This window comes from Cynocephalus volans, chromosome 6 (genome assembly GCF_027409185.1).
Source record: "Cynocephalus volans isolate mCynVol1 chromosome 6, mCynVol1.pri, whole genome shotgun sequence".
Lineage (NCBI taxonomy): Eukaryota > Metazoa > Chordata > Mammalia > Dermoptera > Cynocephalidae > Cynocephalus > Cynocephalus volans.
This window is the reverse complement of record NC_084465.1, coordinates 99,897,573-99,910,781: the sequence shown is the minus strand read 5'-3', so window position 1 is coordinate 99,910,781 and position 13,209 is coordinate 99,897,573. Positions and strand designations below refer to the sequence as shown.

Sequence of the window (13,209 nt, the reverse complement as noted above, 5' to 3'; positions counted from 1 at the left end):
AGGGAGGACATGCCTCTGCATGGGGGAAAGAGTGTGATAGGCTGTTGGGTACAGAGAGCCCAAAGTGGAAAATGGAGAGTGAGAACTTCAGTTTCTCCTCCTCCAGCCCAAGGGAAGAGAATTAATACCACCACCACCTACCACGTGTTACCTATTATTAGCACTGCTCTACTACTAATTATTCCTACCACTTATGGAGCACTCCTGCGGCATTTACTGTACCGGGCACCATTCTAAAGCATTTCAAACATTAACGTATTTAATCCTCGAAACAACCCCTATCGTTTTGAAAACGTTTTGGAACTCGTTAGAGGTGCACAACATTGTGAAGGTACTAAATACCACTGACTTACACACATCAAAATGGTTAATTTTATGTCATGTGACTTTCATTTGAATTTTTTTAAAAAACCCTTATAAGGTCAAAATTATTTTAATCCTCATTTTACAGGTAAGAAAACTAAGGCACAGAGAGGTTAAGCAACTTGCCCAAAGTCACACAGCTAGGAAGGAAATCAAACCCAGGACTCTGGTTCTCTAATGCCTTCTTCTCTCAGGGCTGCAGGTGAAGTGCCCGGATTTTTGCCTCCCAGCCTGAGCTACAAGATAGTCAGGCACTCTGGCCTAATAATGAGGTGGGTTCCATGGGAATGTTGGGACCATGAAGTCAGTCCTGGGACAGGATCACCAGCCTCTCTCTATCTGCTGCTTTCTACCCACCCTGCGGGAAAGGCCCAGCACAAGCTACTTTGTGAGGTGGGTTTTAGGGATTCCAGAAACCACCCCATGTCTCTGAATATCTTCCCTGCAGATGGACCACTGCCACCAGAAATTCAACTGTTAGTAATGCATTTTTATTTGAGTAAGACACTGAGCCCAATCCGAATGCAGATGCCTCTGGAAAGCGTTCTGCAAGGAAACGTCCTCAGTTGGATAGCTCAGTGTGACACCAAGAACAGGCAGAGTAAAGAGAAGGGTGGTAGTTAGAGGGCCCAGACCCTTGGTTCTTGAACTGGGTCCTAGAATACCTAAGGGTCCTTGGGTGGTGCTGAAGCTGGAGAGAGTGTGGCAACCAGGGTGAGGTCCCTCCCCTCCTTTTTTTTTATCATGATAAAATACATATAACATGAAAGTTGACATTTTAACCATTTTTCAGTGAACAATTCAGTGGTTTTAGTACTTTCACAAGGTTGTGCAACCACCACCACTATCTAGTTCCAGAACATTTTCATCAGCCCGAAAGGAAACCCGCACCTATTAAACTATTACTCCTCCTTCCTCCCTTCCCCCAGGCAACCACTCATCTGCTTTCTGGAGGAAGACATCTCATTTGTCCTGGGCTGCCTCTCAGTTGTGTTCTTTCTTGTCCCTTTTCAGAGGGGAGCCTGGAGGCCTCCTGGATTTGACTTTAGAGTCATCGGGGTCATTGGCAGCCTGTGAAGAGCTGTGCAGGTTGTAACCTGCACAACTTTATGCAGCGGTCCTGATCATCAGGGCAGCTTTGGCTGAGCAGAGGTCAAGTCTGGAAGAGTCTGACCCAGGGGGATGCACAGCCAGGCCCCACCCACCTTGACCCCCGGCCCAGTCCCTAAGCCCGTCACTTCCACAAAGGCTTCTGGTCTCCACCAAGTGCTGCCATGGTCCAAAGGTCACATCCAAACACGAGTATAAGGCCACCCAGAACAAGAACATCCCTCGGTGTGGAGAGAAGGGGACAGGGGCAAGAGGCAGGGGGAGATGCCAGGGAGTCGGTGTGACCCTGTGAGAGGCGGCTGGGTTGCCAAGTGGTCAGAGGTGGGTGCTGGAATCAGACCATTAAGGGTGTGAGTCTTGGCGCTCCCAGCTGTGTGGCCACAGTGTCCCTTTCTCTAAAATGGGGTAATGTGGAAAATTATTCAGCCTTAACAAGGAATGAATGGATGAAGCTTGAAACCATTATGCTGAGTGAAAAGCCCGACACAGAAGGACAAACACCGTAGGATTCCATGTCTATGATGGTGCCACTTGCATCAGGTGCCTAGAGTGGTCAAATTCACAGGAATAGCAGGATGGGGGCTGCCAGGGGCTGGAGGGGAATGGGAGTTAGTGTTTAATGGGTATGGAATTTCAGTTTTAGAAGGCGGAAAAGTTCTGGGGATGGATGGCGGTGCTGGTCGCACAACAATGCCACTGAACTGTGTACTCAAAAATGGTTAAAACGGTAAATGCCATATGTATATTTTACTGCAACAAACAAATCACACTGAAAAGGTTTTGTTTTTTTTTAAATTGGGTAACGGTAGTGCTATCCTGAGTGCCAATGGAGATCACGTGGGGAAAGTCATCCCACAGGGCCCACCAGAGGACCTCAGCGTATATTTACGTCATTGTGGCAGCTCAGAGGGAGGGGCCATGTCCCATGGGACTTCGTGGGGGTGGGAGGGTGGTATTTGAGATGGTGGCCAGCACGGTATAGGAAAGTAATAACTCTGCTTTTTTGAGATATCGTTCCCGTACCATATAATTCACCCATTTAATGTGTGCAATTCAGTGGTTTCTAGTATATTTGCAGAGCTGCACAACCATCACCACGGCAACTTGAGAACGTTTTCGTCACCCTGAAAAAAATCTCGCTATGCTTTAGCAATCACTTCCCATCCCCACTCCCCTAGCCTGAGGCAACCATTAATCTGCTCTCTGTTGCTATGGATTTACCTATTCTGGACATTTCATGTAAGTGGAATCATACTGTACATGGCTTTTCATGTCTGCGTAAGGTTTCATTGAAAACCTCATGCTTTCATTGAGCATAAGATTTTCAAGTTTCATCCATGCTGTAGCAGGTATCAGAACTTTGTTCCTTTTTATGGCTGAATAATATTCCATTGAATGGATAGACTACATTTTGTTTTTCAATTTTTCCATTGATGGACACTTGGGTTGATAACTCTGTTTTAATGATTAGGTAAAAAGTATCTGAATAAGGAATGGGGAAAGTGACCCAAACAGAGAAAACCATCCCCTCCAGAGCCCAGAGTCTGGAAGGTGAGTCCAGGTATGAGCAGAGCCTGGTTCTCATGGTGGCTCTCCCTCCTGTGTCCCTGGTTAATTCCAAAACTCAGACCCCCCAATTCTCTCGGATTTTGAAGACACCCATGAGTTGCAGAGGCAGGGAGTACCCTGCAAGGATCTCCACCTGGGAGCAGCACCGCCCCATTGGCCTTTGGGCAATACCAGCCCCACCCTTGGGTAACTCAAATTGGAGAGTGTCCAGGGTAGAGGTGGCAGGGGAGGAGGGGGCGAGGGTAGAAGAGGAGACCCACTCCCCAGCCTTGTACACCCCCTGCCCCTGCCTCCATGACCTTCCTCAGGCCCCAAGTCACCTCGATGGTGGCAGAGACAAAATCCCCCCATCGGGCAGAGAAGAAGGAACCCCACTGTATTCGTTTCCTATGGCTCCTGTAACAGATTACCACAATCTGACTGGCTTAAAACAGCATGAATTTATTATCTTATAATGCTAGAGGTTAGAAATCTGACATCAGTCTCACTGGGCTGAAGTCAAGGTGTCCCAGGACTGTCTGCTTCAGAGGCTCTGAAGGGACACTCTTTCCTTGCCTCGTTCAGCTTCCAGAGGCCACCGCAGAGGGAGAGGCCTCAGCCCATCCTGCAGAGCTGGAGCTGAGTCCTGCAGAGCTGGAGCTGAGCCCTGCAGAGTGCTCCCAACTGTCCCAAGCTGGGGCCTTTGTGGCCCTGCATGGCCCAGTTTCTGGCAGTAGAGGGGACACATGAGACAGTGCTCTTAGGGAGGGCTCAGCTGGGAGCTGTCAGAAGCCACCACTCCCAGCAGCTGGGGAATGAGTGCCTTGGTCCCAAAGGGGATCTGGGCACACCCACAGCCACCTCTGCACCCCCCAAATGTAGGGCTGATGAGAAATGGAAGCTCGGCCTGTCTGGGGGCTCCTCCCCACATCCCCTCAGGCTCCTACAGAAGAGCCACAGAGCCTGCTGAGGAGGACATTGTGGGGGAAGGGGACCCAGTCCTCACAGCCCACTGGTCACCCCTGTCTTCTCCTTGGCCAAGCCTGTGAGCCCCTTGAGGTGAGGAGGGGAAGTTCCACTGTTTCTGCTAAGCCTGTGGGGGGGCAAGAGCAGTGTCTGGGTCCAGCCTCCCCAGTGCACCACAGCACCAGAGACACAACCCAAAGTTATGACGTGCTGACAAAGGGCCAGGCAGTGTGCTGGGCACCGGGAATACGGTGGTGAAAAAAAACACAGACAACACCCCCACCCCCATGGAGCTCCATCCCAGGACTAACTACCTGAGCACATGGTGTTGTAGATTAGACTGGGCCGAGAGCTGTGCCTAGGGGCAGAGAGGATTGGAAGGGGGACATTGCAGATAGATAGACAGGGGCGGGGGGGGGGGGGGGGCCTCCTGAGAAGGAGATCTGAGCAGCAGAGGAGCCACGCAAAGGCTGGACCCACGGGAGTGTGCTCGGTGCCCAGGGAGGGGGAGCCCGTCAGTGTGTGGGGGGTGGGTGAGTAAGAGGCAGGTGGCAGGCAAGGGAGCAGACAGGCCCCGGAGGGAGGGAAGGGGGAGGGAGGGAAGGGGTCTCATGGGCTGCTGTGTTGAGAAGAGCTGTGGTGGAGGAGGGAGGGAGCTGGGAGGGAGGGGAGAGAGCAGGGGGCAGAGAGGAGACAGGAGGGAACAGGGAGGAGAGTGGAGCTGCTGCAGTGATCTGGGAGGGAGCTGAACAGCAGGAGAGGTAGAAGGGGCAAGATCCTGGATCTACTGTCCAGGTAGCTGCTGCGCGTGAAGAAGAGGAGCAGAGGATGACTCTTGCTGGTGGAGGAAGAGCTGGGAGAACTAGGAGGCGGAAACCACCACTGGATGAGCCCACGCAGAGAGTGGGAGCAGACGGGGGAGCCCGGTGACAATGACCGAGCTGGAGCTGGACACTGCACATGAAAGTCAGCCCAGGTCATGATCTCTCAGTGTGTCATTCTGCCCACCAAGCTGGGGTGGATCAAGGGATAGGAGGTAGGGACGGGCCACCAAAGCCCAAAGACAAACTCCAGGGACCCCCCAGCTCATGCCCAATTGCCCGCCCCCCCAGCTGCCCTGCCTGGGGGAGGACCGGCGTCCTGGACATCCACTTCTCCCATGCCTGGCTCTCTGGAGCTGCCCAGTGCAACAGCCACCTGCCACGTGCAGCTCTCAAAGTTTACACTCATTAACTACATGCGACTATATGTTTATATAAATCAATAACGACAATAAAATGAAAAGTTCAGTTCCCCAGTTGTGCCTGCCCCATGGCAAGCACTTGACAGCCCCCCGTAGCTAGCAACTACCACATCACAGGATATTTCCATTGTTGCAGGAAGCTCTATGGGATGGGGCTGCTCTGGAGTCTCCACCAGACCTGCAGAGGCTGGGCCTTTGGGGGACGGGAGCAGGATGGACTGCGCAGAAGGGTCTGGGGCAGAGACCCTGGGATGGAGCAGGGGGCTTTCGTCCAGAGCTGACTGGTGTTCTCATCCGTCCCTGAGCCTGGCCAGGGTGGGGATTAAGCCTGAGCCTCTGACCAGAGAATGGCCCGAGAGGGCAGCCAAGGGGGGCTCGGCTGCGTGGTGCCAAGCAGGAATGTTTGAGCTCAGCAGAGAGTGCAGCCAAAGGGCCGAGGCAGACCCAGAGAAGGCAGGCAGAAGGACAGACTCACGAGACACAGGGGCAGCTCTACTTTAAACCATAAACGGCAAAAACATGCAACACCTAATGGCAAACAAACTTCCTTTTTTCACCTACTACACCCTGCGCTTCCTTCCTTGTGAGGCCTACAGACCTCCTCTCCCCCTGCCCTACACACATACACACATTCCTGGCTCCTCTCCGCCCTTCCAGACTGTGGCAGTTTTGTAATTTATCGCCACTCCCCCACCCATGGGCACTTAGGTTATTTCATTTTTTAAGAGTGTGGTTGTTTTTGCTTTTCTGTCCCTATCCCCCTTTCAGACAGGAGGCCCTGAATGTGGGGACTGTATCTTGTTTGCTGCCATATCCCCAAGGCTGAGCATACAGCAAGTGCTCAATAAATGGATGCATGATTATGTGGGAGGCATTGTGGGGGCAAAAGGTCAGAATCCTCCCCTGGGGGTGGGAGAGGAGCTTGGTTCCCATGGAAATGTCAGTGATGGCACCCAGGGCCTGCAAGAGAGGGTCTCCCTTCCCGTCCAGGGCCCCGACCACCCTCAGCCTTGAGTCTCACTGCGTCCCTCACAGTGTCCCAAGGAGGCCTCCAATTTACACTGTCTCCCCCATCCTCACCCTGGTCCTCTGCAGCAAGCTCTCTGAGGGCTGGAATCTACATCCTTTATACTCACTCTGTATCCTGAGTGCCTAGAACAGGACTTGTCACATAATAGGTGATCAATAAATATTTGATGAATGAACAAACAAATGAATGAATGAACAAACAAATGCACCCTTTCTCTTCTACCACAGTTCTGACTCAGGACTTACGAACCCTTGCCTGGTCTTCTTCTAGGGACCTTCCCCAGGACAACTGCTGTGCATTCATTAGCTCTCTCGTTCATTCGTTCATTCATTCATTCACTCACTCAGCAATGACATTGAGCACCCACTCTGAGGCACCCTGCTGATGCTGGCAGAGGAAGGGGAAAGGGTGCTGACACACTGCAGGGTTTAAATCCTGAGTTCCCCACTGACCTTCCCAAGCAGGCATCGAATGTCTTGGGAGTTCAGTTTCCTCGTCTGAAAAACGGGACCAGTCCATCATTTTCATCCCGATGATGGTTTCATAATTGGTGCTTATGTCAAAATTCATCAGACTGTATGCTTTATTTGGGGTGGGATTATAATTATATACGTTTTATTTTATTATTTTAATATTTTAATAATTACTTGTATGTATTTGTGGGGAGTGTGTTGTTTCAATACATGCATATACTGCACAATGATTCAATTAGAGTAGATAGCATAGTTTTGTCCCTTTTAATCTACCACTTCTCCTCCTCCCTCCCTCCCGATCGTGCACTTGATTGCACGTATCCATCGTACCTCAATAAAGCTGGGCAGAAAAGTACCAACCCCCAAACCAAGTACTTAGCACAGGGTCTGGCGCAAGGTAAACACTCAACAAAAGTTTTATTGTCATTATTACATGGGGAAACTGAGGTTCAGAGAGATGAAGACATTTGCCCAGGGTCACCCAGTTAGGAAACGGATGAGCTGGGATTTGGCATCTCGTTTTACCAGTTCTTCCCTATTTTACAAAGAGGTTAAGCCACCAGCTCAAGTCACCCAGCTGATGCATGGAGGAGCCAGGACTCAAACCCACATGGGCATCAAGCTAAAATCTGATTTGATTTTGTGTCCTTCCCCTCTGGCCCGGCCTGTCCATCACGCAGGCCTCTAGGCTCTGGAGGATATGGGGTCCTGACCTCCTGACCTGGGTATTCCCAGGGTCAGTCATACCCTGACACTGGCCCCAGAAATGCAGCCCCACCAGTCTGGGCAGCATGAGCACTGGCAGAGCCCTATGAGACATGGCAGGGAGGAAGCAGCCTGGGCGTTGGGAGGAGGATGGGGTTTTGGGGTTGGGCTGGGCAGCCTGCCCTGCAGGGATCTCAGGGCTGGCAGAGCCTTTCTGGCTGCACCCAGCTCCGCTCTGCCCTGACAGTGTGACCTCCTTGCCAAGAGGTCCTTATAGCCTGGTCTGAGAGGACCAGGGATGCACTTGAAATGAGGTGTCCAGGAACGTGTAACAGGTTGTACAGGAAAGTGGCCCAGGGTTCAAGAAGCTCCTTGATCTGCATGATTAGCTGATGGGGTATATGGCCAATCAGAGTAGACTCCAGCCCTTGCATGAGGCAGGATCCAAAAGACCCCCCTCTGAGCCGAGGGTTAACCCCTCAGTGGCTGGGTGGCAGGGGAAAGGCAGGGTAGCCGGGGGCTCAGAGCAGCCGCTATTCAGCTGCTGTTCAGGAGCTGTTTCAATATTTTAACAACAGACACAGCTGCACAGGTGCACACCCTGCATCTGGGGAGGGCCACCAGGGGGTCATCAGAGCAGCAGCTCCCTGGGCGGCAGCAGGGTGGAGCTGCCTGGCAGGCAGAGTGAGATGGTAACCTGCCAGGGGACCGGTAGGGGCTGGAGGCACATTCTCAGGGGATGACTCAGGGGCAGGCAGAGCGAGTGACTCACTGGGGACCCTCTCCTGCCCTGGGAATGTGGGGAAGCTAAGGAGAGCTCTCTGGGCCCCCAGCCCAGGACTGAGTGTGAGTCAGCCCACGTGGGCTGGAGGGCCAGCATGATTTTCCATCCTTCACATTGTCCTTCGAGAAAAGTAAATACGTGTTACAAAACGTGGGTGAAGCCAGGCCAGCCACCTCCTGTCCCCTTGGAGGGTGGGAAGGAGAGGGGCCTCTGTACCAGGCACACTCCATACCAGGCGCTCTGTACACATCACTGTGCACTGGCTCTTTCCCATTTTACAGATGGGGAAACTGAGGGCCAGAGAGGTTATGCCACCTTCCCAAGATCACACAGCTGGGGGCGTGGTGGAGCCAGGATTCAAACCAAGGTTGGCTTCAAGCTAAAGGCTGTGGGCTTTTCCCACCTGTGTATAGATCAGGGCCTGAGCTTGGGCTGCTTCTGTCTTGGTTCACAGTTCTGAGCTTGGGCTGCCTCTGTCTTGGTTCACAGTTGGATTTCTCAGGGTGGCCCCCAAACTACCTGCTTCAACTTCCCAGGGGACAGGTGGAATGCAGATTCCTGGGCCCTATCAAGACTCGCCCAACCATAATCTTGGGGGAGGAGGGGCTGGAATCTGTATTTTTGAATGCTCCCCAGGTGTGGGTGAGGCCGTGCAGTTGGAGATCAAAGAACAGCTGTCCACGGGTGGATGGATCCGGGTCTCCACCCTGGGAGGAGAAAACTCCACTCAGTCCTGCACACCCCTCTCTCTCTCAGGCCGGGGGAATGCTGCCCTTCTTGTTTTGAACTGGTTCACAGGCGAACACTGCGAGCGCTTTTCCAGCTGCTGGGGAAACAGTAATGGCAAATAAGGAGGGGGTGGGTGACCTTTCAGAAGGTGGTGGCCTCCTGTGACCCAGCATCCTGGTCCGGCTGCAGAAAGGGAACAGATTTCAGGGGCTGAGCGTGGCCTGGTTACCAGGGAACAGAATGGCCCTGCAGGAGCTATCTCCTTGGGGTTAACCATCAAGCAAACTGGAGGAAAGCAAACACCCTCCCCCGAACCCCCACCCGATGGCAGCAGAGGGGATGAGTCACTTGGCATAAGAGTCTCTGCGGATCCAAACAAATCCCATCTGCCCAGAGAGGATGCACAGGGTGAGAACGGATCTCCCACCCCATCCGGCCTGCCCACAAGCGTGTGTTGTACACACGTGGGTACACACGTGCACACACAGCCACCCCAGCTCCGAGCCCAGCTTTTAGAGAATAGAGAGGGAGGTATGGCGAAACACAGCTGGAATTCTTCCCTAAATCTGCTAATTCTCCCCATCACTTCTGGGCTGGGCCTAGCTGAGTCAGTGGGAGCCAGGCCCAGCTGCCCCGAGCCTGGAAGTCAGAGCTGTGGAGGGTGCAGGTGGGTGGGGGTCAGAAAGCTTGGGTGCTGGGAGTGGGCTAACCCAGGTACCAGCCCAGATGGGCATTGTGCCTCTCTGGACCTGGTGCCCTTCTCTGGAAAACGAGACAAGAGTGATTACCTCCCAGCAGGAGGCCCTGGCCTTCTTCACCCTGTGGGGGTGGCTTGGGCACATGCCATGTTGCCTGGCGTAGAATATCAGCCCACGATAAACAAGAAATGGCATGACTGTTATCAATGTTGTGCTGTTATTCAGCAGCTGAGCTATAAGCCCACTAATCTGGAGGTCCCCGGTCTAGTCCCCTCCCCAAAACTGACCTTCACCTTCCAAGGAGTTGTGGAGAAAGGGTATTTGGAAGTTCAGGGAAGCCCAGAGTTTGACACCATTTGGAACTCCCGTAATGGCTTGTACCCCTCAGTCCCACAAGCTTATAGCCTCCAGCTACAGACAGGACACCCTCATCCTTGTTGAGCGCTCACTAACTCCCAGGGGCCATGTTCGCGCTTAACACACAGGATCTCGCCCCATGAAGTTGATGCTATGCTTCCATCTACTTCACAGATGAGGAAAACTGAGGCTCAGAGAAGGCAAAATGAGTTGCTCATGTTCACACAGCTGAAACAGACTGAGGGAAGATTCAAACCCAGGTTTACCCAGGCTACCCACCCTCTTTCCCCAGTGAAAATTCAGACTTTTCCTTGTCCCGAGCAGACTCACAGCTAAGTTTCTCGTGGATCCTTCCAGAAGTTTTCCATGCATCTATAAGCACGTTACACACACATATATTCTCTCTAACACAAACAGAGCATCCTTTGCACTCCTTTGTACTTTGCTTCTGGCGCTTGACTCTAAGTGTGGTCTGTGTGTGGTCTCCCACATCCACCTCTTTCCACCTGCATGGTCTTCCCCAGGGAGGATGCACCTGGGTTATTTAACCGACTCCCTCCTGGTGGGCGTCGGGTTGTCTCCAGAGCCTCCTCCTTATTAATAATGTTGCAGTGAATATCCAAAAGCACGCTGGGCCCCCAGGTGAGCACACACCTGTAGGGAAAGGTAATTGGGGAGAAATAATGAAAGGGTCTCCAGGCAGAGGTGCAGCAGAGACAAGAGCAAGGGGACCAACAAGACTGCCTCCGGAGCCCCTCTCTGTGGCCCACTTGGGGTGTGTGGAGGGGGTCTGTGTGGGTGAGTGAGCTCTATGTGGAGTTCAGACTTCTGCAGGTCCCAGTGGCCCCCACCCCCACACAGCTGTGGCTCCCTTCTGACACCTGCTCCCCATGTCAGCTGGCTGGACAGAGCCTCCCCTCGGTGGGTGCCCTCGGACCTAGACCTAGCGAAGCCACTTTGGGATGGAGGGAATTGCTGGAGTCCCTATCTGCCAGTGAGGAACTCCCCACCTGAGGGCAGCGCCTGAGTGAGGGGCCAGGCAGAGCCAAGTTGGGGTGGGGGCGGGGGCTGGTTTGGCTGGGAGCTCTGCTCAGGGCTCCCCACCTGAGCACCTGGGGGGCTGCAGGCAGGATCCCTAGCTCCTGGCTTCTCCTGGTGAGTTCAAGGACCACCAGGGGAACTTGTCAAAAGTTCAGATTCCTGGGCCCCTCCTGAGACTCCCCAGTCAGGACCTCGAGAGTACCAGGGCCCCAGAATCTGCCTTTTACAAACACCTCCAGAGATTCTGATGCACAACAACCTCAGAACCACTGCCTCTTGCAGGATCCTTTATCCTTTATAGGTCTTCAGACCCCTTAGAAAAGTTAACAACTTGAGTATTTTGATTTTTATTGTGTTCCCTCCCTCCATCCCCCGCAAGACTGAGAGCCCCTCATGAGAAAAGCCCTTTTCTGTTTTTCCCTTTTCTCATCAACGTACCATGAGCAGAGCCAGGCACACCGAGGCTGGGACAGTGTCGGTCAATGTCTGCTGAAGGAGTGAATGAATGATCCCACGGACAGCAATAGGCCCTCCCCCAGAAAAATGCACATAGGGACACACACATTTTGAAAGCAGCTTTAGGGGCAATCAGACCCCTTAAGCCCACCCACAGATGCCCCATTAAGAATAAGGTTTTCCTAGAGTCCTTGTAATGTTTGGAAACGGCAGTCCTTCGGTGGCAGGGACAATAGATGACCTGAAGGATACTGGATGTCCTTAGATGCTCTGGGGCAAGAAAAGCCCTTAGGAATCAATTTCCACCAACCCTCTTATTTTATAAATAAAACACAAGTGAGGAACAGACTGGCCTGAAGACTTTGACAGCTGAACTTGAATCCAGAACTCTGGAAGCCCAGTTGGAGGCTCCTGCCTCCACCCTGCCCCCACTCCCAGCAGATCGTATCACGCCCTAGCTGAGCCCTGATAGCACTTTGACCGTCACTTACCTCGCCGCCTTAGGGAGTCTCTCCTGGAGACTGTGAGCAACTCCTTTCCAGCTAGGCTCAGATCCCCAGCTCCCTCTGGGGTGTCGCTGAACTCTCCAAGTTCCTGGCCAGACTGAGTTTTCTGTCTGTCCAACTGCAGCCTTCTCAACTGGCACACGGTCTGACCTGGAAACATGCTGGCAGAATTGTGCAGTGTGGTTATTCCAAAACGGAATGGAGCAGCTTTTATGACCAGCCATGAAGTATCGGGCTAGGGCCTGGAGTTATTAAAGTTTCAAAGGACTTTTTGTCCACCCTAGGTGGCACCATGATAGTAATGGCAGAGCCTCCCGCACATTTGTGTCAGGGCGCTGCTAAGCACTTTGTGTGAATTATCTCCTCACACCTTTTTGGGATGGCGCAGCTGTTATCACCGTTTGACAGAGAAGGAAACTGAGGCTGGGTTACAGAGGAGTCTCAGCTGACCATTTGTGGCGCAAGATTTAAACTCAGCCAGGCGCGTTCCAGACCCCTTTTTCTCAGTTGTCACCCACACTGCTGCCACCTGACTGTAATTCACCATCTATCCAGGAGACAGAGACATCTGTGTGCGGGGCCCAGCGGGGTGTCAGCGGAAGGAGGAGAGCTTAGGGCCCGGGGACAGCGCAGAGCCAGGTAAGGGCCTTCAGCCAGGGGGCGCGCCAGGCTCGGGGTTGGGGGCGAGTTGGGGCTGAGTTGGGGCTGAGTGTGCTCAGGAAGGTGGACCTTGCGCCCCGGAGCCTGCACCGCCCTCTGGAGTCCCCCGGCTGGATGGAGGTGTCCGGCCAAGACCCTGCGTCCCCACCCCTTGCGCCTGCCCCTTCCGGACCCAGAGAGCGCCCCACTCGCTGCGGCTGAGCCCAGGGCGGGCGCCCGACGCGCCTGAAGCCCCGCCCGCGCGGTGGCCCCTCCTCGGGAAGGTAAGCACCACCTTCTCGGGGAGCGGCCGCAGGGCGAGTGGCCGGTGGCGCCCCGCCCCCCGCCTGTAGTGACCGGGCACCCCGGACACGCCGCACTCGGGCTCCCTGCGCCGCCGCCGCTCACCTTCGCGCCCGCCCAGCGCCACCATGAACTCGCTCTTCAAGAAGAGAAACAAAGGCAAATACAGCCCTAAGGTGCAGACCCGGAGGTGAGGAGCCGCCCGCGCGCTGCGGGGCGCGCTGGGCCGCGAAGACCGCCGGGGGCGTGGAGGGAACA

General features: G+C 53.7%; 1 protein-coding gene across 3 annotated transcripts in view; it reads left to right on the top strand.

The window, feature by feature from the left end:
• Window positions 1-13,018: 13,018 nt before the first annotated feature.
• Window positions 13,019-13,209, top strand: part of PPL (periplakin) — a 46,974-nt gene continuing 46,783 nt past the window's right edge. For 2 of the 3 annotated variants that reach the window (XM_063100529.1, XM_063100528.1), the window contains exon 1: window positions 13,019-13,141. In XM_063100529.1, the coding sequence (XP_062956599.1) occupies window positions 13,080-13,141 (62 nt within the window). In that variant the 5' untranslated portion in view covers window positions 13,019-13,079. The remainder of the gene's footprint in view (window positions 13,142-13,209) is intronic. The other variant, XM_063100530.1, reaches the window with a different exon arrangement.